General features: G+C 37.7%; 2 protein-coding genes across 17 annotated transcripts in view; both read left to right on the forward strand.

Moving 5' to 3' along the window:
* The first annotated feature begins 76 nt into the window (after nucleotides 1–76).
* Nucleotides 77–5,343, forward strand: hmg20b (high mobility group 20B). Of its 7 annotated transcripts, none has more exons than XM_027169590.2 (9): nucleotides 77–215; nucleotides 1,132–1,235; nucleotides 1,333–1,560; nucleotides 1,654–1,774; nucleotides 1,997–2,052; nucleotides 2,189–2,255; nucleotides 2,334–2,549; nucleotides 3,253–3,399; nucleotides 4,704–5,343. In XM_027169590.2, the coding sequence occupies exons 2-9, from the start codon at nucleotides 1,158–1,160 to the stop codon at nucleotides 4,748–4,750; spliced, it is 960 nt and encodes a 319-aa protein (XP_027025391.1). In that variant the 5' UTR covers nucleotides 77–215; nucleotides 1,132–1,157; the 3' UTR covers nucleotides 4,751–5,343. The 7 variants fall into 7 exon arrangements, with proteins under 7 accessions (XP_027025391.1, XP_027025394.1, XP_027025390.1 ...); XM_027169593.2 differs by having other exon boundaries at nucleotides 1,357–1,560; XM_027169589.2 differs by lacking the exon at nucleotides 77–215 and adding an exon at nucleotides 255–1,010.
* Nucleotides 5,344–7,387: 2,044 nt separating this feature from the next.
* The window catches only part of unc13a (unc-13 homolog A (C. elegans)), a 39,400-nt gene continuing 19,759 nt past the window's right edge, over nucleotides 7,388–27,028 (forward strand). For 5 of the 10 annotated variants that reach the window (XM_027169900.2, XM_027169898.2, XM_027169901.2 and 2 more), the window contains exons 1-22: nucleotides 7,388–7,721; nucleotides 13,064–13,093; nucleotides 13,342–13,441; nucleotides 14,667–14,784; nucleotides 16,379–16,502; nucleotides 16,617–16,687; nucleotides 16,900–16,954; nucleotides 17,309–17,338; nucleotides 17,605–17,800; nucleotides 18,408–18,527; nucleotides 20,686–21,450; nucleotides 21,624–21,717; nucleotides 22,515–22,561; nucleotides 22,797–22,875; nucleotides 24,367–24,372; nucleotides 24,565–24,639; nucleotides 24,735–24,954; nucleotides 25,179–25,406; nucleotides 25,742–25,883; nucleotides 26,005–26,174; nucleotides 26,543–26,658; nucleotides 26,835–26,998. In XM_027169900.2, coding sequence (XP_027025701.1) covers nucleotides 7,700–7,721; nucleotides 13,064–13,093; nucleotides 13,342–13,441; nucleotides 14,667–14,784; nucleotides 16,379–16,502; nucleotides 16,617–16,687; nucleotides 16,900–16,954; nucleotides 17,309–17,338; nucleotides 17,605–17,800; nucleotides 18,408–18,527; nucleotides 20,686–21,450; nucleotides 21,624–21,717; nucleotides 22,515–22,561; nucleotides 22,797–22,875; nucleotides 24,367–24,372; nucleotides 24,565–24,639; nucleotides 24,735–24,954; nucleotides 25,179–25,406; nucleotides 25,742–25,883; nucleotides 26,005–26,174; nucleotides 26,543–26,658; nucleotides 26,835–26,998 — 2,972 coding nt within the window. In that variant the 5' untranslated portion in view covers nucleotides 7,388–7,699. The remainder of the gene's footprint in view (nucleotides 7,722–13,063; nucleotides 13,094–13,341; nucleotides 13,442–14,666; nucleotides 14,785–16,378; nucleotides 16,503–16,616; nucleotides 16,688–16,899; nucleotides 16,955–17,308; nucleotides 17,339–17,604; nucleotides 17,801–18,407; nucleotides 18,528–20,685; nucleotides 21,451–21,623; nucleotides 21,718–22,514; nucleotides 22,562–22,796; nucleotides 22,876–24,366; nucleotides 24,373–24,564; nucleotides 24,640–24,734; nucleotides 24,955–25,178; nucleotides 25,407–25,741; nucleotides 25,884–26,004; nucleotides 26,175–26,542; nucleotides 26,659–26,834; nucleotides 26,999–27,028) is intronic. The other 5 variants (XM_027169903.2, XM_047810029.1, XM_027169904.2 and 2 more) reach the window with 2 other exon arrangements.

Consider the following 27,028-nt stretch of genomic DNA (forward strand, 5'->3'; position numbering starts at 1 on the left):
ACAGGGCTTTGACGTGCTCAATGTAGAATGGAGAGGACTGTTAGAAAGGTGCCGCTCCGCCTACTCAGTCAAATCCAATAATCTTTAAGAAGCCCACCTCGACTGACCAATCATCTGTTGTGATTCCATCTAAGCGAACCTCGTCGTCCAATCAGCTTTGAGAACACGCCACACACTATTATGCGGTTGTTGATTTGGGAGACACATCTATTCAGGTAAGCTAAATTGTTGTACCTCTACCAAGCTATACAAATAAAATTAAGTGTATTGATTTAGAAGCAGGCGTTTTTTTTCGCACCGCAATCTGGAAACGAGTTCACATCGGTGCTAGCTGTTTAGCATTGCTAACTGTTATGCTAGTGGTAATATATGCTCGTTTGTTGAACTAGCGCTAGCATTAGCTATATAATGCTTGCTAACATTACAGACAAGAGCAAGTATTAACTCCGAGACATTTTAATAATCGTTATTACACGACAAAAATAACATTGAGCTTTTGCAGTTAGTGAAAAAAAAATCGATCAGGTATATTGACTGTATTGACTAGTTTTAAATAGAAAGGATCCTGCCAGGGCTGTAATGTGAATGCATTTGGCATTAGACTAAAAATATTTTTGCGTAGTGTCGCTCCAGATTGCTTTAGCTTGGTCTGTACTGTTGCCAATTCAGCTGGTTGGTGAATTATGAGTGATGCTTAAGAAGAAAACTTTTCAGAAAGGCTGAATGGTTAAATCGTTCGTGTACATGATGCTTGCACAACATATCCAATCATTCCCTCTTCTGTGTAGCTGCTTTTGCCTGGCCAGAGTCACTTTGGATCTGGAGACTATCCTGGGTGCAAGTTGGGAATACACCCTTCATGCACTGTTAGACTATAACAGGGCACTGGAAACATATTCATCGACAGCTAGGGGCAATTTAGAGTAGCTGTGCCATCTACATCAATGTAAAAGGAAAGTGAGAGGAAGCCAGAGAACCAGGATTGTGAGAACATGCACCATAGATGTGAGGTGGTAATACTACCCACTACGCAACTTAACATATTGTTAATCCTTACTGTTAAGTTAGTTTTGACTTCTTGGTTATGTGTCCCCTGAATTCTGATCTTCAGTCGTAATTATTTTATCCTAGGTTCCATAGGAACAGATGAATCTGTAATGGGGGGAGTCAAACAAGAGCAGAGCGATGGTCCTGGATCAAAAGGTTTTCATCATTCAGACTCAATGCAAGAAGAGGTAAGAATTCTAACAAGTCATAAACTTGTCTATGATCTATGATGTTTGAGATACTTGAATTTATTTGTTATCTGCTTCACAAATACAACTTGCCCAGAACAATAATTCACTCAATGCCCAGCCTGTGAAAAAGCGTGGCTGGCCCAAAGGTAAAAAGAGAAAGAAGGTCTTGCCCAATGGTCCCAAGGCTCCAGTGACTGGGTACGTGCGCTTCCTGAATGAAAGACGAGAACATATCCGTGCCTTGCACCCTGACCTCCCTTTCCCAGAGATTACCAAGAGACTTGGGGCAGAGTGGAGCCGCCTAGCTCCCCATGACAAACAGGTAACTTTCTGTCAATGCACATCTTAAACATTTGTCAAAATTATACCAGGTTAAGTACATTGTTAGTGCGTAGCAAATTCTTTTTGCTTGCAGCGTTACCTGGATGAAGCAGATCGGGAAAAGGTGCAATATGCACGAGAACTGAAGGAGTACCAGAAAAGCGAAGCATTCCAGATCACCAGTGCCAAGATCCAAGACAAGAGAATTAAGAAAGGTCAGAATTTTTTGTAATTTGCTAGTGTTCAATGCACCATTTGGTGGATGGAGCAGTTTATATTCTTGTTCAGTCTGAATTTATGAAGATGTACATTTTCCACTTATTTTTAATTTAATTAGAAGTATTTAATAAACCATACGATCCTGGGTTATGAAACTTTATACTCATAGATCTTCATTCTGTGTTGAAACTGAATGCAAAATGTTTTATTTTTTGTAGAGGAGTTAACATCTGTTATTATAAATGCCAATAGTTCAGCATCTTCAACTCTTAAGGTATGTTTTAACTGCTGAATTGCAACAAAAGAAGTTCATCAGTCATGTTCAAATTTTTCTTTCTTGATTTTTCAGTATTTAATTAACATGGAATTGTACTTATTTTATACATCATTTCCTGCATTCTGTTCTTCAGAGTTCAGATCTCTCTAGCAGATTTGACGTGCCCATTTTTACAGAAGAGTTCCTCGATCAAAACAAAGGTACAAGTATTATCAAATATATATAATCACATAAAACACAAGTTTCTTTTTTATGAAATGTTTTATTTTCCCTCACAGCACGGGAGGCTGAGCTCCGGCGGCTGCGTAAGGCCAACGTGGAGTTCGAGGAGCAGAACACCATTCTGCAGAAGCACATAGCTGAGATGTTTAATGCCAAAGAGCGTCTGGAGGCTGAGTTGGGCCAGGATGAGATGCGCACACAGGCTCTGCACCGCCGGCTGCAGGCCATCAAACAGACATTAGTCAACAGCCTGGCTTCCGTGCCCCTGCCAGGTCAGTCACTCTGGTGTTTGTTTTGAAACCGTTCAGCTGTACACTGCTGAGATCGAGGCTTGCCCTGATACTGTGACAGTTTATTAACAGTACAAAGTGCTCCAATAACAACATCCCAATCTGATGACAAGACACTACTTTGCTCTGGACATATTTTATGATTAATGATGGCAGATCAGACTGCAAACTGTGTTCTTCAAACGTAACCTGATAAAAACATCTTCTGGTATCTTTTAGTAGAGAGCTTCTGGTTGGCCAGCCTAAGGGTACAGAGCAGTATTAACGAGCACAATCAGTAAAAAAGAAATGTGTCTTCCATATTTTTATTTTGTGTAAAACTACTTCATTTGGCAAAATTGCAAGTACAGGATTCTTCTTTAAAACTACTACCACTGAAGACACTTGTGTAAATACTTTTTATGACAAAGAAGGCTTTGTCTGAATATGTGTTGTGACATCACATTATGTCAGGCTAGGTTTCAAGTGTTTTTGTGTTACTTTTTGCGATCACCAAAGCCTGGAGGGATTTAATAACCACCACTGAATATCTGTATATTGTTTTGATAGACTACAGATACATACAATGTTGTGTTCTTTTAAACTCATACTTTTGAGTAAGACTTCAGGAGATTTGGTTATATTATTATAACGATGTGACTTTTCTTTACTGATTTCTTTGTAAAATTGGTCTCTTGTTTAACAGGCACAGGTGAGACTCCCTCATATGGAACTCTTGACACTTACCTGAGTCGTTTGAGCAGTGCCTTGGAAAGCAGTCCTCATGAGCACCGCACTCTGCTGATCAAGCTCCAAGAGCTGCTGGCTCACTTAGACAGGTATCTTCTTAATGGTATAATTCTATGTTTTTGAATTTTAATTAAAACAGCTGTGTCAGAAATACCAACTTAAAATGCACACCGCACACTTTACCATTTATAAAGGCAGCAACCTCTCAAACAGAGTACTTTTTTCCTACTAACCAAAGTAGAAACCATTATCTAGTTTGAAGCTAATCACATGTGATGCTGCTAGCTTAAGAGAATAAATAAATTTTTTAATTTTACTGTTTTTTGGGGGGGTTTTTTTTGTTTTTTGTCAGAGTTAGCTTTTATGCCCAGTATGACCTCGGTCACCATCAGACGAACGTGTAATTGTTTCCAGAGGCAGATTATGCTTGTCTTGTTCTCATCCAGTGTCAGCAATTGTTAGCCCATCTCCTCTTCAGCTAAGCAAACATGCAACCACTGAGCACATGAAGTGTCCAAATTTTGTTTAGTCGTATCAGTGGGTTCTTGAAGTGCACTTAGTTCTTGTTGGGATTTTCAGTGCGAATACGTCTCACACTATTTATAATAAAACTGGCATAGAATAGTGCATACATTTGAAATTTGGGACACATCTTCATTGTACTTCTTGCAATTCATTACACTGGCTGTAAATGTTTTTGAAAAGCTTAAGATGAAAGCTTAGCAGCTCAATTAACAAAATCTGCAATAAATCTCAAATATACTGCTTTGTGGATAAAGTGGTAAAGTGCCAACTGAGACTTTTTTGACCTCTGAGTGTCCATTTCATCTGAAATCCATTTAATTGACTGACAAGCCAAGAAGCTTTTATTGTCATTTCAACCATATATATAGCTGACGCAGTGCATAGTGAAATGAGACAACGTTTCCCCGGGACCAGGGTACTACATAGAACAAAAACAGATACATAGAACAACACGCATCTAAGGACTTAAAGTAAGTTAGTCTTAACCACATAATGTGCAACCTGGTGCAAACAGTGCAAGTCCAACATTTAACTCCAACTCAGTGTTGAGTTGAGGGTTCTGTGACATTTCAAATGTGTGAAGCACACTTTCGAGTTTCCTTTTTCAAACTATCACTAAATACAGGAAGGTAGATGGAAAATTAAAGACTACTTTGTTGTTGTTTTTTTATTAGTTATTAAACTGTTTTAAAATGCTACTTGTTTTGGTGTTATTAATAGCGACATATAGCTTATGTGCCATATTTATTTATTATTTAACCGCTTACCAAACTGTTCTGCTTTTTTTAGGAACCAAATTAACCCATCTTGTTGTGATAAAACAGTTCTTGACAGTACCTAACATTATTTGTGATTCTATCCATTCTCATTTCTGTTTTCCAGTGAGAAACTCTGAGAGTCATGTGCAGCTGGGCTGCGTATGGGTTTGAGGCTTTGAATTACAGCACCATGAAGACAGGATTACTCAAAATTACTGAAGGAAAATCTACTTTTTATGGGGTGCAGTTGTGTCTCAACATCTAGACGTGGTCGATTCTTTAGGCACTATTGACACGGTCATTTTTTTAGAATGTTTTAATTTGTTTTTAATTGCTTTGTTTTATTTGCATTATTTCTTACTTTTAAACTGTCCTATTCTTCTCTTTTACTTTTTACATTTTATATCAATTGTCCATTTGTCATTCCAGAATTGTAAATCATTTTCCAGTAATTAACTGCTAATATGTAATGCATTGCAGTATTTCAGGCAGATTATTATTGTGAAACTTTTTTCCTGAATGTAGATTTTACATGTTACACTGATTTATAATAACTTTATTTAAAAAAAAAAAAAAAGAAAAATATAGAGATGGGTACTGAAAAGCTGATTCAGGGAATGTTTTGATGAAATTAAATTCTTCTTGTTTTTAAATGTTTACTCTGTAAACAAATTTTCTGTAATGTGTTAGTGTATAATTCATCATAAGTGTATGCTGCTCCATGTTGCAGTGACCAAAAATGCAATAAAATGGGGTATACAGTATTTTTGTGTTAAAGTTTTTTCCTTTAATTATTCTCCTTGAATTAATTGTAATTTTCATATAAGACCTCATTTTATATTATATTATATTATATTATAGTGAATTATGTTTTACATTTCTTCACATCTTTATTTATTTATTTATTTATTTATTGGGGGGGGGGCAACGTAACTAAAAATAATAGTTAATGTTACAAATCCAAAATCCTCTTCCTACAACACTTGGGGGCCAGTTGTTCAAAAAGTTTAATCTGGATCAAAATGATCCGGATTTGGAAATCCCATTTTTTCCTATTCAGGATCAGGTAATCCGTTTTACTTTTAATCACCCTGATCCAGATACACCGTTTTCAAGATTACTAAATCCGGATTACCTGTGCTCTAAATGGGACAACATATCACAACGTGGGCTACCAGCTATGTAAAGAACAGGTAGAAGAGCCAACATGGGGTCACTGTAAGAGCTTTTTATTTTGAGACAAAACCCAAAAATAACAAACATCCATTTCCATTCATAATTTCTTTTATGACCCCTCATCTGAGTCATAAAAAATAAATATACATTAACAAATACATTGTGGAAATTTTGAAAACATCTTTAAAAAATTAAAATGGCTAAATGTCCAATAGTTAACAAAATTAAGAATGTTCAGTGTTCTTTTTCATCTGAGGAGGAGAGACCAGCATTTACAAGCTCTGCTTTTATGAGGCAGATCTGAAGTCTTGTTTAGAAGTTTTGCTTCAATAAAAGTATATACACTAAATTATACAAATGTATTATTTGACCCATTTTAAAGTTTTACTACATTTTCCTCCTGGAATCCACCTTGAAATCCTACCCCCTGTTGGGATCAGGATAATCCTGTTTTTTTGGATCAAAGTTATCCAAATCCTACTGACAAGTTTTGAATAACACAAACTGAAGTTTTGATCCAGATTAAAACTAGGATTGGATTCTGTAATCTAATCGGATTTCAGATTCCTTCTTTCCCTTTTGAACAACCCATTTTCAAGATTTGATCCAATCCGATAACCAAAATCCGATCAGCTTACCTTTGAACAACTGGGCCTTGGTTATTATACCACATACAAATCTTGTGCACTTTGATGCTTGAACATTGCTATACAGAGGTCTAATCACTAATCAACCCTAATATAATTGCTTGACAAACCTTTCATTTTCTGAATAAATTGTGTATTTGCAGTGAAATTTATTTTATCCATCTTGTCCAGCAGATGGTGGCATTTAACATTTAAATATTAATCTCAGTTTCAAATAATTGTCCAGATGTTTTGTATAATGCTTGTTTTGTCAAGCTCTTCAAAGTAATTTTTTCTGTTTTGACTATTCTGCATTATCCTGCCTGTTTATTAGGTATATCTACATTGTACCTACACTTGTGGGCCATTGCAGGGGAACCATATAGATGCAGTTTGTATGTGTAAATTTACATCTGTTGTGCTCTGCCTTGTCCTAATAGAACTGGACCAACACTGACTAGATATTATTTGGCTAGAATTTGTACAATAAGCCTAATATTTAAATACTCAGTCCATAAAGCTCTGCTGTGTTTCTCTTGCAAAAATCACTTTCCTAAAATCAATTTCCTAAAATCCAATCCACTGACACAAGTTTGCTAGAACGAAATCAGCCCAGTCTTTTTCTCCATACAACATTTTGTTTTTCATTCTTTCTTATCTGTTTGCTGTGCCGTTGTGAATGATTTCACAAAAATACAAAATGTTAAAGACTGTAATACAATGTGGATGGTAAAAATGAAACTTAATTCGTGTTATGAATTCTCAGCTGAATTTATTCCTCTGGCACTCAGAAATAAACAAAATGGAAACAAAATGCACTATAATGTAGGAGAACCTGACTGTTGATTAATTTCCTAGCGTCTTCCAAGACTACCATAAATGTCTTTTTTGGTGCACCAATTTTCATTAGCATTTCTTTTTAGAATTGCTCTGATTTGATGGGGTTAAGTGATGCTGGTGACCGCGTCACGCCGGTTCAGCTTTTCTTTTTTTTAGTGACGTCACGATAGTAGCTGTCCTCGTAACGGCGGTGCTGAACAAGATGGCTGTGCGGCGGTTCAAGAGAGGCTAACAAGACGAAAAAATCACCGTTTGCCCCCGAAGAACAGCGAGGACTTATGTAGAAACGACACTCTAGACAGTCGACGTTTAAATTTCAACTACTTGCTCGTGTTATATTTGGTCAGTGAGTTCTTTATTTCGATTGAAAACGTGTCGGCTCTGATTTAACGGTCCTGTCAACGTAAAGCGTTAAATATATTTCTCTATTCTGTAAAGCATCAAAACCGCCAACATAGATTATAAACAGCTGAAAGAGATGTCACTGTTGTGTGTTGGAGGTAAGTAAGGCTTTATGTCACTCGGTGAACTGAAGTGTGGGTGTGGGGGGGTGTAAATGGACCACCAGCTGTTGGTTAGGATTAATGTGGCTAATGTGTTAACTTTGCTATTATCGTGCTGTCTCACGCTTTAAGACCATTTTGAGTACGCTGGTTTTATCTGAAGTTGATCTTTAGATTAACGCTTAAATCTGATCAACTCCGTGTGGAGTCGTAGTCACTTGAACCGCCTTGAAAATGTGCGAATAATTTCACACGACGAAAGGAAGGACGACAGTAAAATTGGGAGGCATTTCAGCAGAACCAGAACCTCTATTCATTGTGCTTACAGTGCCACCTTGCTCAATTCGGTAGTCTGTGGATTTTGTCGCTTTATCTGTCAATTAAATATTACTGTAAGATGAAACCTCAACAATAGTGCAGGCTAAAAAAACCCTTAACGTTACTGCAAAGATGCCAGATCAGCACAGGGAAATGAGCTTCTTGCATTAATGTTCAGTCGCTGTGAGTGTGTAGGTGTGTTCCCGCGTCGCTTCTTATTTCGAAGCAAAAATTTGATGTACTATTTGGTTTTATAATAAATAAGCTTACAATGAGCTATAAGACCCTTTATTATCTTTTGCCAGATATTAAATTAGTGTGACTTGCTTGCCTTAATGGGTTCTGTAAGGCATAGCAAAATCCTTGAATCATTCATTCATTCATTCATTCATTCATTCATTCATTCATTCATTCATTTATTCATCGTCAGTAATACTTCACACACCCATTCTCTTTTAGGGAGAATTTATAATACCCAGAACACCTACAGACATGTTTTTTTGTAGGAGACCTACACAAACAAAGAGAGAAGATGTACTCAAGCTCAGGATCAAGTCAGTGACCCTGGGGCTGTGAGACAGCAACTCTACCTTCTCTGCCATTGTACTGCCTACAGTTAACATCATCTTAAAATAAACTATACTGCAAAGTAGTCTCACTCAATTCACATGAAATTCACACTATCTGGTACCTCATAAATGCTGAATGTTTTCCTTTACATATATCTGATTTAAGGTTGCTAATACAGAGATAGCATTTGCACTGAGATGAACTGTCTGAGTTAGAACAGGAAACTAACTAAATAATAAATTAGAGTTGTCAAAAAATTAATATTGCAACAATTTCTTCACACAAGCAAGTCTGTAGTTAAACGAAATAGCTTTATTTAGCATAACCACATGATTGTGAATGTGATTTTGATTTTATACAACAGTTCTTTAAGCTAAAATGAATACAAAGTGACATTTTGGACACAACATGGCCAAATGAAATCGATACAGAAGAATCACAATCACTATATTATACATAAACTGGCTTGCTCTCTCACACTGATTTGTACAGTCACATTAAATGTGCTTCTGGTGACATTAGTGCCTTCTTAATTATTTACTTCAACTGAGTAGCTTCCATATTTTAAGTCTATAGATATATTCCTAAAATGCATCATTTGTCATGTTTGCTGATGATTTGATAATTACAAATTAATGGAGTAATACACACAGTGAAATGTACCAGTTTGGTTATAGGAAATATAGCCTTTATTGGAACCACTTAAACCACTCAAATTAGTGAAGTAGCTGTTGTATTAATTAAATGACACCACCATGCTCTCAAAGCAAATTGTTATATGTTGTCTTTTTTATAGTCACATTTAATAGAGATATACGGCAAATACCCCACAGATTTTTTTAAAAATTGTGTAATTCTTGATTATAGAATTATACAGTAAAACTTTTAGTAAGGAGAAATTTAGTGACTTTTATCTTTGGAAAGAGTCTCCAGTGTCAGCTGTAACTGGTAAAGCCATTCCCTGTTGATGCTTTACACTTTCTGATTTCTCAGTAGTTTCATGAGACTGAAAAAAATTACTCTGATAAAATTGATCATATCTTACTTGGTTTATAGAGATATAACTATAACTGGAGAAAATGTGCTTCTTTAAAAACATTCTCACCATATCACAACCACTGCCGCTGATTATTTTCCTATAAACGTAGACCCCACGTTTTTTTCCTTAAATACAATGTGCTTTTTTAAGAGTATTGGGCTGCTATTGTGCATTACACATACAAATCTATTTGCAGTTCCTTTCCCACTTTCCCCCAAGTTAGACATTTCCATTTCCCCCACTAGACAATTCTCTTCTGTTACATAATAGTTATTTACCAGGGAGGGTTAACATGCGCTTTCTTTAAGCCTCCACATCTCATGTAATATCATAGGGTACACTTAAGTACATAATACACTTGCAGGAGAGCGCTAACTGCCCTTTCCTATACATGAGCTCACGCACACCCCCACATTCAGTTAAGGCCCTTCAGAAAGACAGAAGATTTGTTGTTGTCAAAAAAGTATGCAAACTTATATGTAGTTCATCTCTATCTGGCACAGCAAAGCAGAAGTAAACATTGAGATTGTAAGTACTGATTTATAATCTTTTTGAATATGCTATACTGCCCACACATACAGGAAGAAGGTATGATTGAGGAACACTGATAAAAACATCAAAATGACAGAAACTTGCACATTTGAAATCAGCAATTTTAACACCTTTCTCTCCAGGACTGATGTACTCTGTATGACTTTGATACTGACTTATGTCTGTCATTTAGTTTAGGCTATTTATTTGACTGTGGCTTTCCAAAGTTAATTGAACTGACATATTTCTTCTCTGCCCTCACATGCACTGTAGTGGCCTGATTTCATTATAAATGACCAGGCTCAGAGTTCTTTACAACCTTTGTCCCATTTGCATGCACACCTACCAGTCTGCCACCAGTCTGTAATGAATTAGGCAGAGTTTCCATCACCGCCATCCAAGTGCGACTGCATGCGTATGTGGGCGAGTGTCAAAGAGGCTGGACAGATTCCTGGCAATTGCTTTAGTAACCTGAGCAGATGCACTGTACTAAAGCTTGTCTGTTCTCAGTTGGATGATTTTGTTTTGTATATTTGTTAATAATCATATCCATTATGTTTCTCTTTTTCCTTTATTACATTTATTTTTTAAATGTCTTTCACTCTTCTGAAGATGGGAGAAAATGATATAATATAAAGTTTGACACAGAGTGTCACTGTGTTAATGACTCAATTTTGCTTTAATGTTTCAGTTAGTTGTTAATATATGTTTATATTAGAGCGAATGACCGATATGCTGCATTCTTATTCTCGTGAATTCTTACACCCTTCTGTTATGATTCTTGGAGTTCACTAAGCAAGAACTGAGTCTTCAGCAAAAATGTAATAATTAGTTACAAGACTAAACAGGTCATACACAACTGTCTTTACTGGTATGATATGTTGCAGTTCATCAAAGGCTTTCAGGAATTAAATCAATGCAATTTTATGTGTTCCATATTATGAAGCGTATTCAGACTATATTCATTAGTTCTCTGAGCTTTCTATTTTTGTGAGACAATGCCAAATGTCACACCTTTTCACACTTTACCCAAGCTGGCTCATGGATTTCTACTATAATTATATATAGTAGAAATATATTATTATTATTATTATTATTATTATTATTATTATTATTATTATTATTATTATTATTATTATTATTATTTGCATTTTCTCTTTTCAAAGCAGCATGACTTTCTGTTTAAACAGGTTGTCAGTATTTTTCAACATTTGAACCCAGAAATAATTTGTGTTTGGATTTTCCTCTTCATTGGTAAAGAATTGGGTTTAAACACATCAAAACCAGGCCTTCAGTGAAAAGATATTTTAATATTGTTGCTTTTTTGTTTTTAGTTTTGGATGCAGATATCAGCTCTCTGTCACACTACAGCAGCTATTTTTAGTAGTGGGGATACAGCACTCGATGGCACTGAGAGATTAAATAGAGCTCATGTGGAAGAGATGGAGAGAGAGTTTATATGCATGGAAGCTACATAAGAAGGGAACTATGTGTGCTAGTAAAACTTGAAGAATCTGTTACAAGGCACATTGAACCTGATTTTGTGTCTCGTGGTGGACCAGCATTTTAATAAGAATCTTTATGTTAAATTGTCTTTCTAGTCACTGGTCTATAGGGACATTAAATTACTTTTATCTTATGTCTACACATTTATGTATGAATGGCATTGTGTAATCAGGCCTAGTGTTCAGCATATGACACCCTCATAACACAAGGCTTTTAATTTTTCGAGGGAGAAGTATCCGTGCAAGTGGTTTTATAGGGTACTACCCATCTTCATCCAAACTCACGAATGAGCTTCATAAACACATTGTCTCTATTGGTCATTGGTCAAAATTAATAGATAACAGCAACCTTTCTCTGCTTTTACTATTTATAGGTATGTGTTTGAGTAAAATGAACATTTTTGTTTCATTATACAATAAAACAGTTCTTCCAAATTCCAAATAAACATATTGTCATTTTAAGCATTTACTGTATTTACAGAAAATGACAGCTGGTCAAAAAAAAATGATGCAGTTTTTCCAGGTCTCAAATAATGTAAAGAAAACAAGCTCATATTCATCAATACCTAATGTTTTAACTTAGGAAAAGTTCAAAAATCAATATTTGGTGTAATAACCAAACCCATAAAGAGAAATCCAAAAGATTTTTGTATGAGCCATCATTACAAACCTTAAAGAATGAAACATTAAAGATTAATGAGTGTGTTTTTTCACTGTGGATTCCAAAGTGAAAGGTGGGTGTAGGGGATTAACAGGAGAGCTTTGAATTTTAATGCCATCTTTATTGAAGCTTGCCATCCATGTTACATGGTTTTACATGAATTATGAATAAGTATAGTGATGTCAGGTTGCCTTTAAAAAACAGTTCTTCCAAAATCCCCAAAGCATAAATGACAGCAGTGTTCTGCCTCCTTCTGTGAGCCTCAATATCTTTCAGTTTTTATATGGCTAATTTTTATATTTTTATAAATCATTTTTTTAATAAAATTATATTTATGGTATTTGGCAGACACCCTCATTTAGAGCAACGTACAACAGTACTTTGCACTCTCTCTATACTGGTTCACTAGTTCACAGATACCACGAGTCTAAAACTCTGTTGGAAGGAAACATAGCACAATTTCTTTTAAACAAACAGTTTTAATATTTCAGGAAGTTAGGTTTTTACATGTCTTAGGGAAGTTCATTCTACCACTTAAGTTCCAGATTAGAGAAGGGTCTCCATGTGTACCTACCTTTTACCCTTGAATAAATAAATGATGCACAAATGTTTTTTACAAGCTCCAGCATCTGCACTTGTATTTTCACACTTGTCCATTATATTCTGTAGGTACGGTAGTAATTTATGTAATTTATTATTTTTTCCTTTGCTACAGTGAAAAAAGCAAAGCTAGATGGACCACAAGGTAGGTCAACAATCTTTACTCAACAATACTTGCTGTCCATTTTCATACTCTGTAGGTTTCATTTATCTTAATATTGCAGTACAGCAGTGTTTAAGACGTGTGTGTGTGTGTGTGTGTGTGTGTGTGTGTGTGTGTGTGTGTGTGTGTGTGTGTGTGTGTGTGTGTGTGTGTGTGTGTGTGTGTGTGTGTGTGTGTGTGCGCGTGCGTGCGTGCGTGTTTATGTGTGCGTATGTGTGTGCGCTTTCCAGAGAAATTCAACACCTATGTGACACTTAAGGTGCAGAACGTGAAGAGCACCACCATTGCTGTGCGAGGCAGTCAGCCATGTTGGGAACAGGATTTTATGTTGTAAGAAGAACTTATGCATTTCTCACACTGTAAAGCACAAGAGACTTGGCTGAAGTAATTCTAGTGATTTTACTAGGGAGCTATTTAGATAATCGTGATGATTTTGTATCTCTCTATGGGCTTGCACAAAACATTAGCTTTCACAACAGTTTATTCTTTAAATTTTTTACACTTACTTGTCTAAATGCTATCAGAAGCTTTTATTATTATTATTATTTTCTCAGAAATATCTGGAGTTCCCTAAGTGGTGAGATGCACACATTTCCTTAATGGCCTCAGTCTCGTGTGCAAAGATGTTACCTAGTGTTGCTAGCAATAATTCATGATTTTTGAACAGACACTTTTGAGTTCTGCTTAAGCATTTGTACATTCGTTTCTAGTGTATGGCAGAGGAAATGTTTTCAAACAGCCAATACACAGCAAGGAGGAACAGGCATCATAGATTATGTAGTTTCAGCAGCCTCTCTCACTCTCTCCACGTTTTCATGGTTCCAAACAGAGCAAAAAGGCTAAGTGGTTTCCTCTTCATTACAGACCCTGTTGTTCATAATGTTTCAACCCTGATGATCATGTTACGATCAGGAATGTTTTCATGACGCCTTGAATTTTGTATGAAAAAGGTGCTGAACAGCAATTACAGAATAACTTTCAGTGACAAACACTTAACCTGACTCTACTGAAATTGCCTGTTAACAAGGTGTATCGTTTACTTACCCTCCTCCTTGCTGCTTATTGGCGTTTTCCTCACATATGTGTGTGTATGTAGGTATAAACAAATGTATAAAGAGAAGTGTCTGCTCTGCTTCTTAATGTTGTACTACGCTGATTTGTAGATTTTCCAAACTCTTAAAGTGTCTCTTTAAGTGACTTATATCTCTGCCTGTGTTTAATGTGGCTCCAGTCAACGTTCCGAAGGATTTGCCCTAGAGTCACAAACACAGTGATTGGTACTCATTTCAAAGCTATTATAAGGATTAGATGCAGATTTCCTTCCTGTGGAGAGGAACTTAGGGAGAGTCATAATGCAGATGGTAATGATCTTTCAAAGAGAAAGTATAGAAAAAAATCTATGTTCTTTAATTACGATGTATGTAAATGTTCACTTCAAATTATTTAATATCAAGGGTCTTACATTAAACTGTCATGGCAAATCCTGACATTTACAGTATCATTTTTATAGTTGCTGTTTTGAAAGTCTCTTTCGTTTCACCCCTTTCATTCCTAGTGAGATTAACAGGCTGGATCTGGGCCTGACTGTGGAGGTCTGGAACAAAGGCTTGATCTGGGACACCATGGTGGGCACGCTGTGGATCCCTCTAAGCAGCATTCGCCAGTCCAATGAGGTATGGCACAGATGGCATGTTCGCATCCAACAGCCTGCAGTAATACTCACCCTCTGTAGGCCTATACATGCAGAATCCGGCCAGCTGGCTTTCAATACATTTTAGACTCTGTCAAATAAAATGAAAAACATCAAATACAGTGAGAAAAAAAATTATTTGACCCCCTGCTGATTTTGTATGTATTCCCACTGACAAGAAACGATCAGTCTATAATTTCAATGGTAGGTTTATTTTAACAGTGAGAGACAGGATAACAACAACAACAAAAAAAATAAATAAAAATGCATTTTAAAAAGGTTATAAATTGATTAGCATTTTAATGTGTAAAATAACTGTGTTTAATACCCTATCAATCAGCAAGATTTCTGGCTCCCAGAACAGGTTGTAGACAGGTTTAAGGGAGTAATCCTCCCGTGTAACACACTACGTGGTGAAGGACTGACACCCTTCGGTGCCACATGGTCCCCCTGCTCAAGAAAGCACATGTACAGGCCTGTCTGATTCAGAGGAAAACTGTGTCAAAGTGTTATAGTCAGATGAGACCAACATCAAGCTCTTTGGCATCAACTCAACTTGACGTGTTTGAAAGAGGAGGAACGCTGACTATAACTCCAAGAACACCATCCCCACCGTCACACATGGACCTGGAAATATTATGCTTTTGGGTGTTTTTTTGGGGGAACCCGACAACTTCACAGCATCAAGAGAACCTCCTTCCCTCAGCCAGGACATGAAAAATGGATGGGTCAAGAAGAAGTCATAAAGGTTTTGAGGCTGATGTTTGGCAACTCGAACCTTCAGCTCCTTCCACAGATTTTCTATGGGATTAAGGTCCTGGAGTGGCCAAGCCAGTCTCTAGATCTTAACCTACCTTAAAATTATTTTTAATTTTAAATATATTTTTTAGATATAGTTCATGATATGAGTGACATCCAGTGTTATACATGATACCTAGCACATTCACATATGTATAATGTTAAAAAAAAAAACATTGCATTGTCTAAAATTATATTCTTAGAAGGTATTAAATAGAGAATATCTTACATATACTACTCATATGTTGTTTCATTTCATTTCATTTAACTTTTCAGCACAGAGCAATGCTGTAAGATAATCTCAGTTACAGTATTTACAGTTTTTGTAGCATTCCTGTATGACTACTGTATAGGTACAAATAGACATTTCATATTTACCGGTCTATTTTGGTAACCAAAAAACTTTTCTCTGAAAAAGCGTTCCCATTTTCTGGACCGCTAACTATACAGATTTATTTAGTAATTTAATTTCACAAATGGTTTTGCTTGAAAAGGTAACAGGACTATTCTACAAAATGATGCATTTCACTTCTTTTAATTAATTTACATTATTTGACTTTACAAACATCTGCATGTAGACTTACGTTCTAAGTCAGTTTTGTTCAAATGGATTTTTGATTCTTTTTCTAGTTTTGGGAAGCACTAAAATTAGACAAAGGTTTAAAAGCCTTCCTTCAATAACTTATTAATGGTATAAAAAGAATATACTCCTTTTCTTCATCACACACTGGCAACAATCAAATATCATAATACTGTCTTTTTAATTTCCTGTTTGACAGGAAGGGCCAGGGCAATGGATGACTTTAGACTCAGATGTCATCTTGGCAGAAAATGAGATCTGTGGTACTAAAGATCCAACTTTCCACCGTGTGCTTCTGGATACGCGATTTGAGCTGCCTTTAGGTAAAGTGAGCACTGCAGTCTGATATATTGTGTGTTTAATAGGAAGCCTAGGTGACTTCACTCTGTGGCATGCCCCAGAACTACTAGCTGTTAAAATCTCATCATTTATTTCAGACATTCCAGAGGAGGAGGCTCGCTACTGGGCCAAAAAATTGGAGCAGCTAAATGCCATGAGGGACCAAGATGTGAGTTTTCTCATCCATCTCCAGACTTTTGGGCCAGAAGGCCAGAGCAGCTTTTAATTAAGAGAAATTGTCACTCGGTCATCAAGAATGAATTGTCTTTATTACCTTTCTCCTTCTCTTGTGTATATGCTGATGTAAGGGAAGTTAAAAGCTATTTTGTTATTACTAGCTATTAGGCTCTTGTATTTATTGTGTTGTTTATTTTTATGCAGTATTCATATCAGGAGGAGCATGAGAGACCACTTCCTGTGCCATCAACACAATGCTGTAAGTAGATACACCACACTCTTACAGTCAGTGCTGCCATACATACACACACAGGCTCAGACACTCATTTCACAATATATAATAAACAGCCTAAAAGGTAGAAGGTGCAGAAAATACAGACAGCTTTAGTGTCAACAATTAAGAATGCATTAAAGGGGAGGCGAGGTGAGAATAGCTCCTCTGGCTATATAGTTAATGGTTACACTAGATGCTATCATAATATCCTAATCACATTTAGTGTCATCCTCACCCGCAGTTTATGCCCTTGTCACATCTGGCCTTTATGATTCCCCGAATCACCTGCTCATCACCTCTGTGATCTATGTGTAGCTGATCTCCTCTTTTTTGTTGCAGGTAACTGGAGTCTATGGGGAGACCAACAAAGTAAGCAGAATTCATTTATTTTCTTGGATTTTAATCCCAACTTGCTATTCCAGGAGAACAATTAAATGTGGCTCCGCATGGCTACTTTTCTTTAAAAGTCATGATTTATATTGTTTTCAAAAATTAAAAAATGCTATTAAATTAAAAAATGTAATGGTTCTATTTAAAAACATTCACTACAGGAGACTGTAGCCAAATGTTCATGTACAATATATAACCCTTCTGTCTGCTGTCAGTGTTTTTATATAATTACTTCATGCTTCCAGATGATGATCCAGACAGTGCAGTGGATGATAGAGACAGTGATTACCGAAGTGAGACGAGCAACAGCATCCCTCCTCCCTTTTACACCACATCCCAGCCCAATGCCTCCATGCATCAGTACCCGATTCGTAATATGCACCGTGGCTCCCACTACGATGACATGCAAGACTATGACTACGATAACCAGAGAGCTATGAGGTACATAGTGCTATGGCCCCTGTGTGTACGTAGTTTATTTTAACTGCTTCATTCAGGAACCTCGGACTTTATTTGAATTCAGTAAATAAACTGTTATATATGACAATGAATTCACATTATCTCTATGAACTTCCTTTGAGTATTCAGGGGTCTTGGATAAGCACTTAATGTGTACCTAGGATTGATGGCGAGCATCACTAGCACCTCCTCTGACCTGAATACTGGAGATACCTTCAAGCCTATGCCTGTCCCCTTAACTCATGTTTCTGCATTTTTCTCCAATTTTTCCAAAACAATATCAGTTTTGGAAACTAGTGTTGCATTGAATGATGGGATGCATAAAGATTTCATGAGTAATCCATTTTTCTATATAAGACAGAGGTATATGAATCTTTCAGTGACATATTTTAATTTGTAAATGGCTACAGAATGTTTGCTAAAGCTTTTGTGAAGAGTCTTTTATGCAGCCTGGTGAACCAAACACCTGGAGTTGGACACTGTACCATGTTGGTTTCACTATGTCTGTCCTTTAAAGGCCAGATGCAAATAAGCCATGACTTATGCTCCTCCTCTTCCTGCCTTGTCCCCTCCCCTTCCCTCCTCCCAGACGCTATGATAGTTTAGACTCCGCCACCAACGGTCGCAGTGATCTCGATTCGGCCTCCGGCTCGAGCAGGCGGACCAGCCGCCAGTACTCCTTAGACAGTAGGCGCTCGCTCTCTGATAGGTGGGTCTCTGTAGCTCCTTCACCTCCACCTTCCTTTTCCTCCTGCTGCTCCAGCCTGTGATTCCATGCCGCTGTGATGATGTCGTGGATTTGGACATGTCTGGTCCTGTGGTCCTTGCTGTGTTTGCATGCATGCGCACAACCCTCTTCTTTTACATGCATTACCTATATTGACTATATATACATATATATTTCTGTATCTTCTGTTCTCGTTGTATTTCTCTTCTGTGCCATGACTGCTGTGTATTTAATGATGCAACATGAGGTTATTTTGATGTGTCTGACTGAATACTTCTGGTTCTCAGCCGCTGTTTGTCATGCTGTATCAGGTCAGCTTAGTGTGTCACACACTAAAGAAGAATGGTATGTGTGTTCTTCTGATAGGCTGCTATTTGCTTGTCTTTTGCCTGACAGCGATAGAATAGTCTGTGATTTCAGTATGTCTAACTTCAGCTACAGTAATTGCAGAGCAGTTAAAAAGCCCATGTTCAGAGCTGGCAGCTGGCTACACTGTAGCAGGCAAGGCATGTCAGAGATCAGTGGATTTGCTCCTCAGTGTTTACTGGTTTTCTCTTCATTCTACAATACAGTGCCTTAAAATTGGCCACCTTCTAAATGCTCTTGATGGTTTTTCCTCCTTGGAGTGTGATCCGTGGATATCACAGCAAGACCTAGTCAGTAAATTATCTAAGAATATGTTAGAATGGTTTACATTTACATTTAAAAATAATGCAGACTGTGATTTTGAATTTGATTTTGTGATTTTGACATCAGAATTTTAATTCTTTAATTCACTTACATCAGCACTTAGCTTTCATTTGCACTTTCATTTGTTTTCACATCAGGCTTAAAAAAGATATGAATGGCAAAAAAAAAAGTTAGCTAGTTACGTTCAGTTGCTGCTGATTATCAGATGTATTGTCTATATTCAAACTACACATGATTTCATATGGTGTTAATGCTGTCAGTTGATATCCTTTCCATTTACATTTGTCAGTCTGACCTTTTGCATTTCCTGCTTCGGCAGAGGGAGGGACAAAATTATTAGACACAATGCAAAAAAAGCTGCTGGGTCCCTGGATCGGTTCGAGATGCTCAAGATATATTATTTACAGGAAAATATGATGATGCATATTATGAGAGTATTTTTAGAGTGTCTGACATTGGATTCTACAGGAATTCAGAAAATATAGAGAAGGAAAGAAACATTAGCTCGTGGTGAACAACATAAAGGAAATATCTTCGTGATTGTGCATGAGTGAGGAAAAACAAACAAAAGTGCGACAAAGTGAGTTTTGATTAGCTTCAGAGTAGGCTTAATACAGTAGGTGAGAGGGTCTTGCAGACATAAACATTCTGTATCTTTCATTTGTCTTTTATTCGTGTTAAAGTTTGAGCTTTGTTGAATTGTGAGCGTGGGGGTGCACTCTATGATTGAATTTGTGTATTTTTTTCATGTTATCTTTCTCTCTCTCTGTCTTACTTGGTTGATGATGGATGGATGGATAATGAACTTGTTATCACTAATGACTGTTCTTTCAGTCTTGTTATCTTGCTAATGGTAGGAAAAGCTTTTTGAAACCTTCAGCTTTTGTGCTATATTTGAGTTTTGACATCTGCTTTCTTCACAGCTTAGTAAAGTAGTGTTACATTTTAACTTTAAGTTCTCTTTTGCGTTATGTTGCACTGGCCTTCTACATAAACATGCATACATACTAGGGCTGTCAGAGTAAATGACAACTCATTTCTCACATTTTAAAAAACATGTAAGCTCTAGGAAACTATTGTTTATTCCTATGTGTAGTAAGCAAATAGAAAACAGGAATTCATAGTGTTGAGCTGATTATACGTGTATCCTGCATAACATGTTTATGTCATAGATTTTACTTGTGGTTTATATGATATGAAAGCATAATTGTACTGCTAATAGTTGATAGTGCTAATCATAATACAGAATTATGGGTTTAAATGCATTTGAATGCTAAATATTTTAAGTAATTTGAACTGAAATGCAATATTTGAAAAGAATTTGGCAGCCTTACTACACAAACAGAGAAGTGTTTGTCAATGTTACCATTCTCCCTTGTAACCATAGGAACCTACCTTCGCTCCTGCATCTCCTCTCTTTTTATTCAACATGTCCCTACTGTCTCTGCAGTCCCACAGGGTCCAGTCGATATGCTTCGTCAGGCGAGCTGAGCCGTGGGAGCTCACAGCTCAGTGAGGATGGCGAGAGCTTCCGTGGCTCTGGAGAGTTCTATGATGAGAATGATTCCTACCACTCATGCCACTCCTCGGTCAGCTATGGTAAAGAGTCACCTGGCTGGGACCATGATGAGCCCCAAGGAGTCTACAGTGACGAAGGTAGTTATGTCAAAGATGGCGGAGAGGAAGGCGCACTTTATGAGGATGAGGATGGTGACTTGTATGAGCGGCAGGAAGGGGATTACCCCTACGAGGAGGAAGACGGAATGGGCTTTGAGGAGGATGAAGAGTTGTATCCGCAGGACGGGACACTTAGTGAGGAGCAGGAGCCCCAATATACACCCACCCCAACCAAGGCAGCTCCCTTGTTAGCACGGGAGTCCTCCAGCTTCAGTCGGCCACCTCTGGAGAAGCAGACATCACTTCACCAGCATCAGCCCCCACAAGCTGAACTTCATTTCCGGCCTACAGATTCTCTCACAGAAGTTGTTCCAAAGCAGCAGAGCTTTGACGACTTGAGCAAACCTGTCAGCAAACCTGTCAGCAAACCCACAGCACCTGCCTCTGATCTGGAGCCCATTGGTCCAGGAGCACCATCATTTAAACCTGTAACAAAACCTTTTGGAAACACAGATGAGCTGAAGAAACAGGTTGAGCCTCCAGTCACTGAGCACTCTTCTGCAGCTCTGCCAGAGAAACTGGAAGCACCACCAGAAAGGTGAATTGTCGAATCTAGATTCTAAGCAGAGATCGAAAAAAATACAACAAAATGTAGTTACACCATAGCTGTTTTGTACAAATTACCTGTATTGTTTTTCTATCACCATTAAAATGCTAGGTTTAATGCTAAATGCATTTTAGCTGAAACTCTCCTCTCCTCTCTACCCGTAGTGTGGCAAAGCATGATGAGCCAGTGGATCCTGCTGAACGTGCTAAGGCCAACTGGTTGCGACTCTTCAACAGGGTTCGAATTCAGCTGCAAGAGGTGAGTCAGTCTGATACGAAGGCATGGTGTAGCAATAGAACAATAGAATACACTGATACTGTCTGGAAGCTTCCTAACCTGCAGTTTTCTTTGTGGAAAAGCAGTCCGTAATTTGTTGTGCAAAGGCAATGCCCAAAAGGAGCAGACATATTTGTTTGTGCAGTATCTTTTGATGTTTTTTCTATGTAGTTTTCATTTCATTTCATGTCTTTCTTTCCTTTTTTTTTTTTTTTTGCTGTTGACATTTAAGATCATTTATTATATTAATTGTTTTTCCATAATAAAGGTTTCTCCTAAATTTTGTGTTGACCCATTTTTTTTGTCCTTCACCCCATTATTGTATTTTTTTTTTCTTTTTCTTTTCTTTTCAGTTTTGTGTCATTGCCATTGCGATTGTCATGCTCTATCCTGAATGGCCAAGACTGGATGAACCCTCAGAAAGGTGGGTGTTTCTGTGTGCAGGCTGAGCTAAAGAGTCTCTTTTATAGGGGGCTTCTGCCTTTGTCTTAAGAGATGGATTTACAGCTTTTACCAAATGACAATCACGAGGATAATGCTGGACCGCAATCTGGCTTCATTTTATGAGAGCCGCATATGACGTCAATGATATCTGCAGGCGCATATCTCTAGTCACAAATTTAAAAAAATAGTCTTTTCTTCTAATAGGAACAGTACCGAATGAAATTACAGTCAGTGGGTTTAAAATTGTTCTGAATGAGAATTGAATGTGGTCTAGCAAATGGAGAAAGCGGTAAAATGATGTTGCTCTATGTCTGTGTCCCTGCTGCTGTCTGCAGGCCCGAGGCGAGACTCCTGGTCTGGCTTCATTGTTTCTACAAGCAGGGTGAGTGAAAAAGAAAATAGAGAAAGCTACTTTCTTTATAAAGAAGTCTGTCTGAAACAGTGTTGAAAATAAGTTCAGCTGATGAGATTTAAGAAAACTTGTAGGAGAGTCAATGTTCTTTAATTAAGATAATTTCAAAAAAGCCTAATCATGTTGGGTTGCTTGTGGGCTCCTTCACCATCAAAACCTTGTAAACAGGGTTTAAGAGATTTCTTTTGTTTGCATTTTTGCTCAGGCCTGGAGGAGCTCTGTACACCATTGACAGCATGCCAGACTTGCGCAAACGAAAGGCCATTCCTTTGGTTCGAGATTTGGTGAGTTATATTTACTGTCTGTCACTACATCCGTCTTATGTCCAAGGTTCCCACGTAAACACCATCATGTGACACCTTCTCATATTATTATCCCAATAAAACACAAATACGCAGTTGTCTAACACACTGAGTCATTACACAGATTTAGTTCTTGGATTGGACATAATTTGAGACTTTCTGCTGTAACATATTTTTAAATCTATGCACAACATTTTTACATTTTTATTCCCCTCTTCGGTCCGATCATATGACAGCTACCAACAGGAGAGTGTGGGAGATAAATGTGCTTCCTCTGTGCTGACTAGCGAGCGCATTAGAGTAACACAAGTGCATTTAATAATTTTAAACACTTAATCCTATTATTATCACTGCTGACTTTATTTATAGTGTTAAGATTGACATTTAATCTTTTTAGGTCAAAATTGTCTTGCTACTGTTTTCAAACAACAATTCTAGTATACTTTGAAAAAGTATAACTTTACTTTTGCTTACACCCTGCATCATTGACCAATAAGTAAATAAATTAGCACCGTGCATATTAGCAAAGTCGACACCAGGGATGTTTACTCTTTCTACTCTTTGTACTGGATGGCTTCATATTTTATATATTTTATATTTCGTTGTGGGGGGCACAGTGGCTTAGTTCGCCTCGCACCACCAGGGTTGGGGGTACGATTCCCGCCTCCTCCTTGTGTGTGTGGAGTTTGCATGTTCTCCCCGTGCCTTGGGGGTTTCCTTCGGGTACTCCGGTTTCCTCCCCTGGTCCAAAGACATGCATGGTAGGTTGATTGGCATCTCTGGAAGATTGTCCGTAGTGTGTGAGTGTGTGAATGAATGAGAGTGTGTGTGTGCCCTGTGATGGTTTGGCACTCTGTCCAGGGTGTATCCTGCCTCGATGCCCGATGACGCCTGAGATGACCCGAGTAGTTCGGATAAGCGGTAGAAAATGAATGAATATTTCGTTGCTCTTCTGTTCTGCCGGTCTGGGTTACAGGCACCCTCTCTCTAATCTCCTGACAAAGACATTTTATTCAGACTGATACCCTCAACACTCTGAACTCTCTTAAATACATCTGAGCCTTCATGACTCACAGTCATGATTCATACTAAGCACCATACTAACAGAGCATACTCAAATTGTATAATACTGGAAACTGTAAACTATTTAATCATACTTCTTGAGTGTTTTGGACATGAGCATTTGAAACGTACAGTCCTAGGTTTGTTGAAGTAAGAGATGTTAACTGTTTAGCCCAACCATTTTAATCCAACCTACAATTCTGCATCGTCACCGTAAAGAACAAAGGTTCCCAGGATTCCCTCGTGTAGACTTCCTTTTAGAATACCATTGCATAAAGGCTTGCATGCTTTTCTATTAAAATGATACTTTTTGGGTATGTCATTAATGATTTGTGAGTAATGGTTTGCCCAGCATCCTTATAGTAATGTGTTCTTTTTTCTTTCCCTTTTCCCTGTCCAAACCTTCAATAGGCAATGGTGAGTCAGATTTTGAGAGTTTTCAATGTGATTTTGAAAATGAGATATACTATAAAGATAATTACTGTGTAGCTATGTAACTGAGAAAATGTTTGCATGTATAGGGCTTTTCGATATCCTATTCTGTATTTCAAAATATTAATTATACTGAAAGTTGGGAAAACATTTTCTTCTTTGTGCTTTCTACTTTAGTCCCTTGTGCAGAATTCTCGCAAAGCTGGAATCACCTCAGCTATGGCCTCCAGCACACTCAACAATGAGGAGCTGGTATGCTCACATACATTCTTACCCTTAATGTTCGCTGTCAAATTATGTCTGGGTTTACTATATGTTTTACACTTGTATTTATATCCCTCACACAGAAGAGTCACGTGTATAAGAAAACCCTCCAGGCTCTGATCTACCCCATTTCCTGCACTACGCCCCATAACTTTGAGGTGTGGACGGCCACTACGCCAACTTATTGCTATGAGTGTGAGGGGCTGTTGTGGGGTATTGCCCGACAGGGTATGCGCTGTACTGAGTGTGGTGTCAAATGCCATGAGAAGTGCCAGGACCTGCTGAATGCTGACTGTTTACAAAGTAAGGTCTTCTTTGGTCAAAATATTATTGGAACGTTTTGACAATTTATTTATTTTTTTGTTTGCACCATTTCAACTTTTTTCCATTTCAAGCAAATAAACACACAGTACTAGTTCTCTCTACAGAACTACTGTATTGCTGTTCCAAGTAATTTGCCTTCCTGCCTTTAGGGGAGAATTTATTCTAAAATCATATTTATTCAGACTTTATCCAATTTCTTTCAGGAGCTGCAGAGAAAAGCTCTAAGCACGGTGCGGAAGATCGTACTCAGAACATCATCATGGTTCTAAAGGATCGCATGAAAATACGCGAAAGAAACAAGCCAGAGATCTTTGAGCTCATTCAGGATGTGTTTGGAGTCCCCAAAACCACTCATGTCACCCAGATGAAGCAGGTCAAGCAAAGTGTCTTGGATGGAACATCCAAGTGGTCAGCCAAGATCAGCATCACAGGTCAGCCAGATGATCATCACGGGTCTCACAAGTTAATTGGCACATGTCTCACTCAAGTTACAAACAGCTGAACACCTAAGGCTAGTTTCTCTGACCCAGATTGCTTATTCTGTTGCACTGATGTGTTGTAATGACCATAAAAACTGGGTCAAAGGCAAAAAAGAAAACCAACAGCAACATGGTAATATCCCTATAAAATAGGGAGTAAGAGTAATTTATATATTAAGAGAGTAATTTATATATTTACTGTTGCATTTGATTTTTTTGGCTCAGCTATTTGATTCATAAATAAATAAATACATTTAGCTGCACAATAAATCCATTGCTTTCCACAGTTCTGTGTGCACAGGGACTGCAGGCCAAGGATAAAACTGGCTCCAGCGATCCTTATGTAACAGTGCAAGTGGGCAAAACCAAGAAGAGGACCAAGACCATCTATGGCAACCTCAATCCTGTCTGGGATGAGTCCTTCAATTTGTAAGTGCAGCACTCAACCTCTTAGTTTGAATGAGATCTGTTATAATTTATTGCATGTACAGTAAAATAATTATTTTCAGAATTTTTTCTAGAAGTGACCTGAAATGATGTGTGTTTTCAGTGAGTGCCACAACTCTTCAGACCGGATAAAGGTACGGGTGTGGGACGAAGACGACGACATCAAATCACGTGTTAAGCAGAAGTTTAAGCGAGAGTCAGATGACTTCCTGGGGCAGACTATCATTGAGGTGCGGACACTAAGTGGAGAAATGGATGTGTGGTACAACCTCGGTAAGTGAAATAGATTCAGTTTTCTCTTTCTCCATGACCTGTTTTTGTAACACTAATGATGATGTACCTTAAGAAACAGACTGAATTAACCACAACCATAGAGGATAAACTAAGCCTCTGTTCAATTATGTAGGATAATGGAAAAGGGTTAAAAAAAAAATGGTTATGTGTCTGTTTGTGACAATCATAATGACACAGTCTCTAATACTTAATCACTGACTGTTGAATATACCATTATACTGTAATTGCTCTATACCTTTTAGCAACACATTCTTAGAGAGTATTAAAAGAGAACACTACACTATCATAGAAGATCCATTGGTTGCCAATGAAAGACATTCATTTCTCTTGGTCTGTTTCCTGTTCAGACAAGCGTACAGACAAGTCTGCTGTGTCAGGAGCTATCCGAATGCACATCAGTGTGGAGATCAAGGGAGAGGAAACAGTGGCCCCTTATCATGTCCAGTACACCTGCCTACATGAGGTCAGTCAACTTCTCTGCACAACACTTACAGTGATGTTTATGCAAGCAGGTGTTTTTGTTTATTTCAAATAGAATTTTTTTGTTATTGTCAGTAAATCTCTGATGTGTATGAACTTATATTAGTATCGCATGCCATCCAGTACCTTTTGGATAATGTTATCTCTGTCACCCTGTAGAATCTCTTCCACTATGTGACGGATCTTCAGAACAACGGTGTGGTAAAGATCCCAGATGCTAAAGGCGATGATGCCTGGAAGGTCTATTTTGAAGAGACACCTCAGGAGATTGTGGATGAGTTTGCTATGCGTTATGGAGTGGAATCTATATACCAAGCCATGACGTTAGTTAAAGCCTGATAAGCATGACTAAT

Source organism: Tachysurus fulvidraco, chromosome 2, assembly GCF_022655615.1.
Source record: "Tachysurus fulvidraco isolate hzauxx_2018 chromosome 2, HZAU_PFXX_2.0, whole genome shotgun sequence".
NCBI lineage: Eukaryota > Metazoa > Chordata > Actinopteri > Siluriformes > Bagridae > Tachysurus > Tachysurus fulvidraco.

Bases quoted from the DNA above. Each gene is read 5' to 3' on its own strand.
- hmg20b (XM_047810608.1), top strand. The intron at 1,775-1,996 runs GTCAGAATTTTT...TATTTTTTGTAG, and splicing joins AGACAAGAGAATTAAGAAAG to AGGAGTTAACATCTGTTATT. The intron at 3,400-4,703 runs GTATAATTCTAT...TCTGTTTTCCAG, and splicing joins AGACAGGTATCTTCTTAATG to TGAGAAACTCTGAGAGTCAT.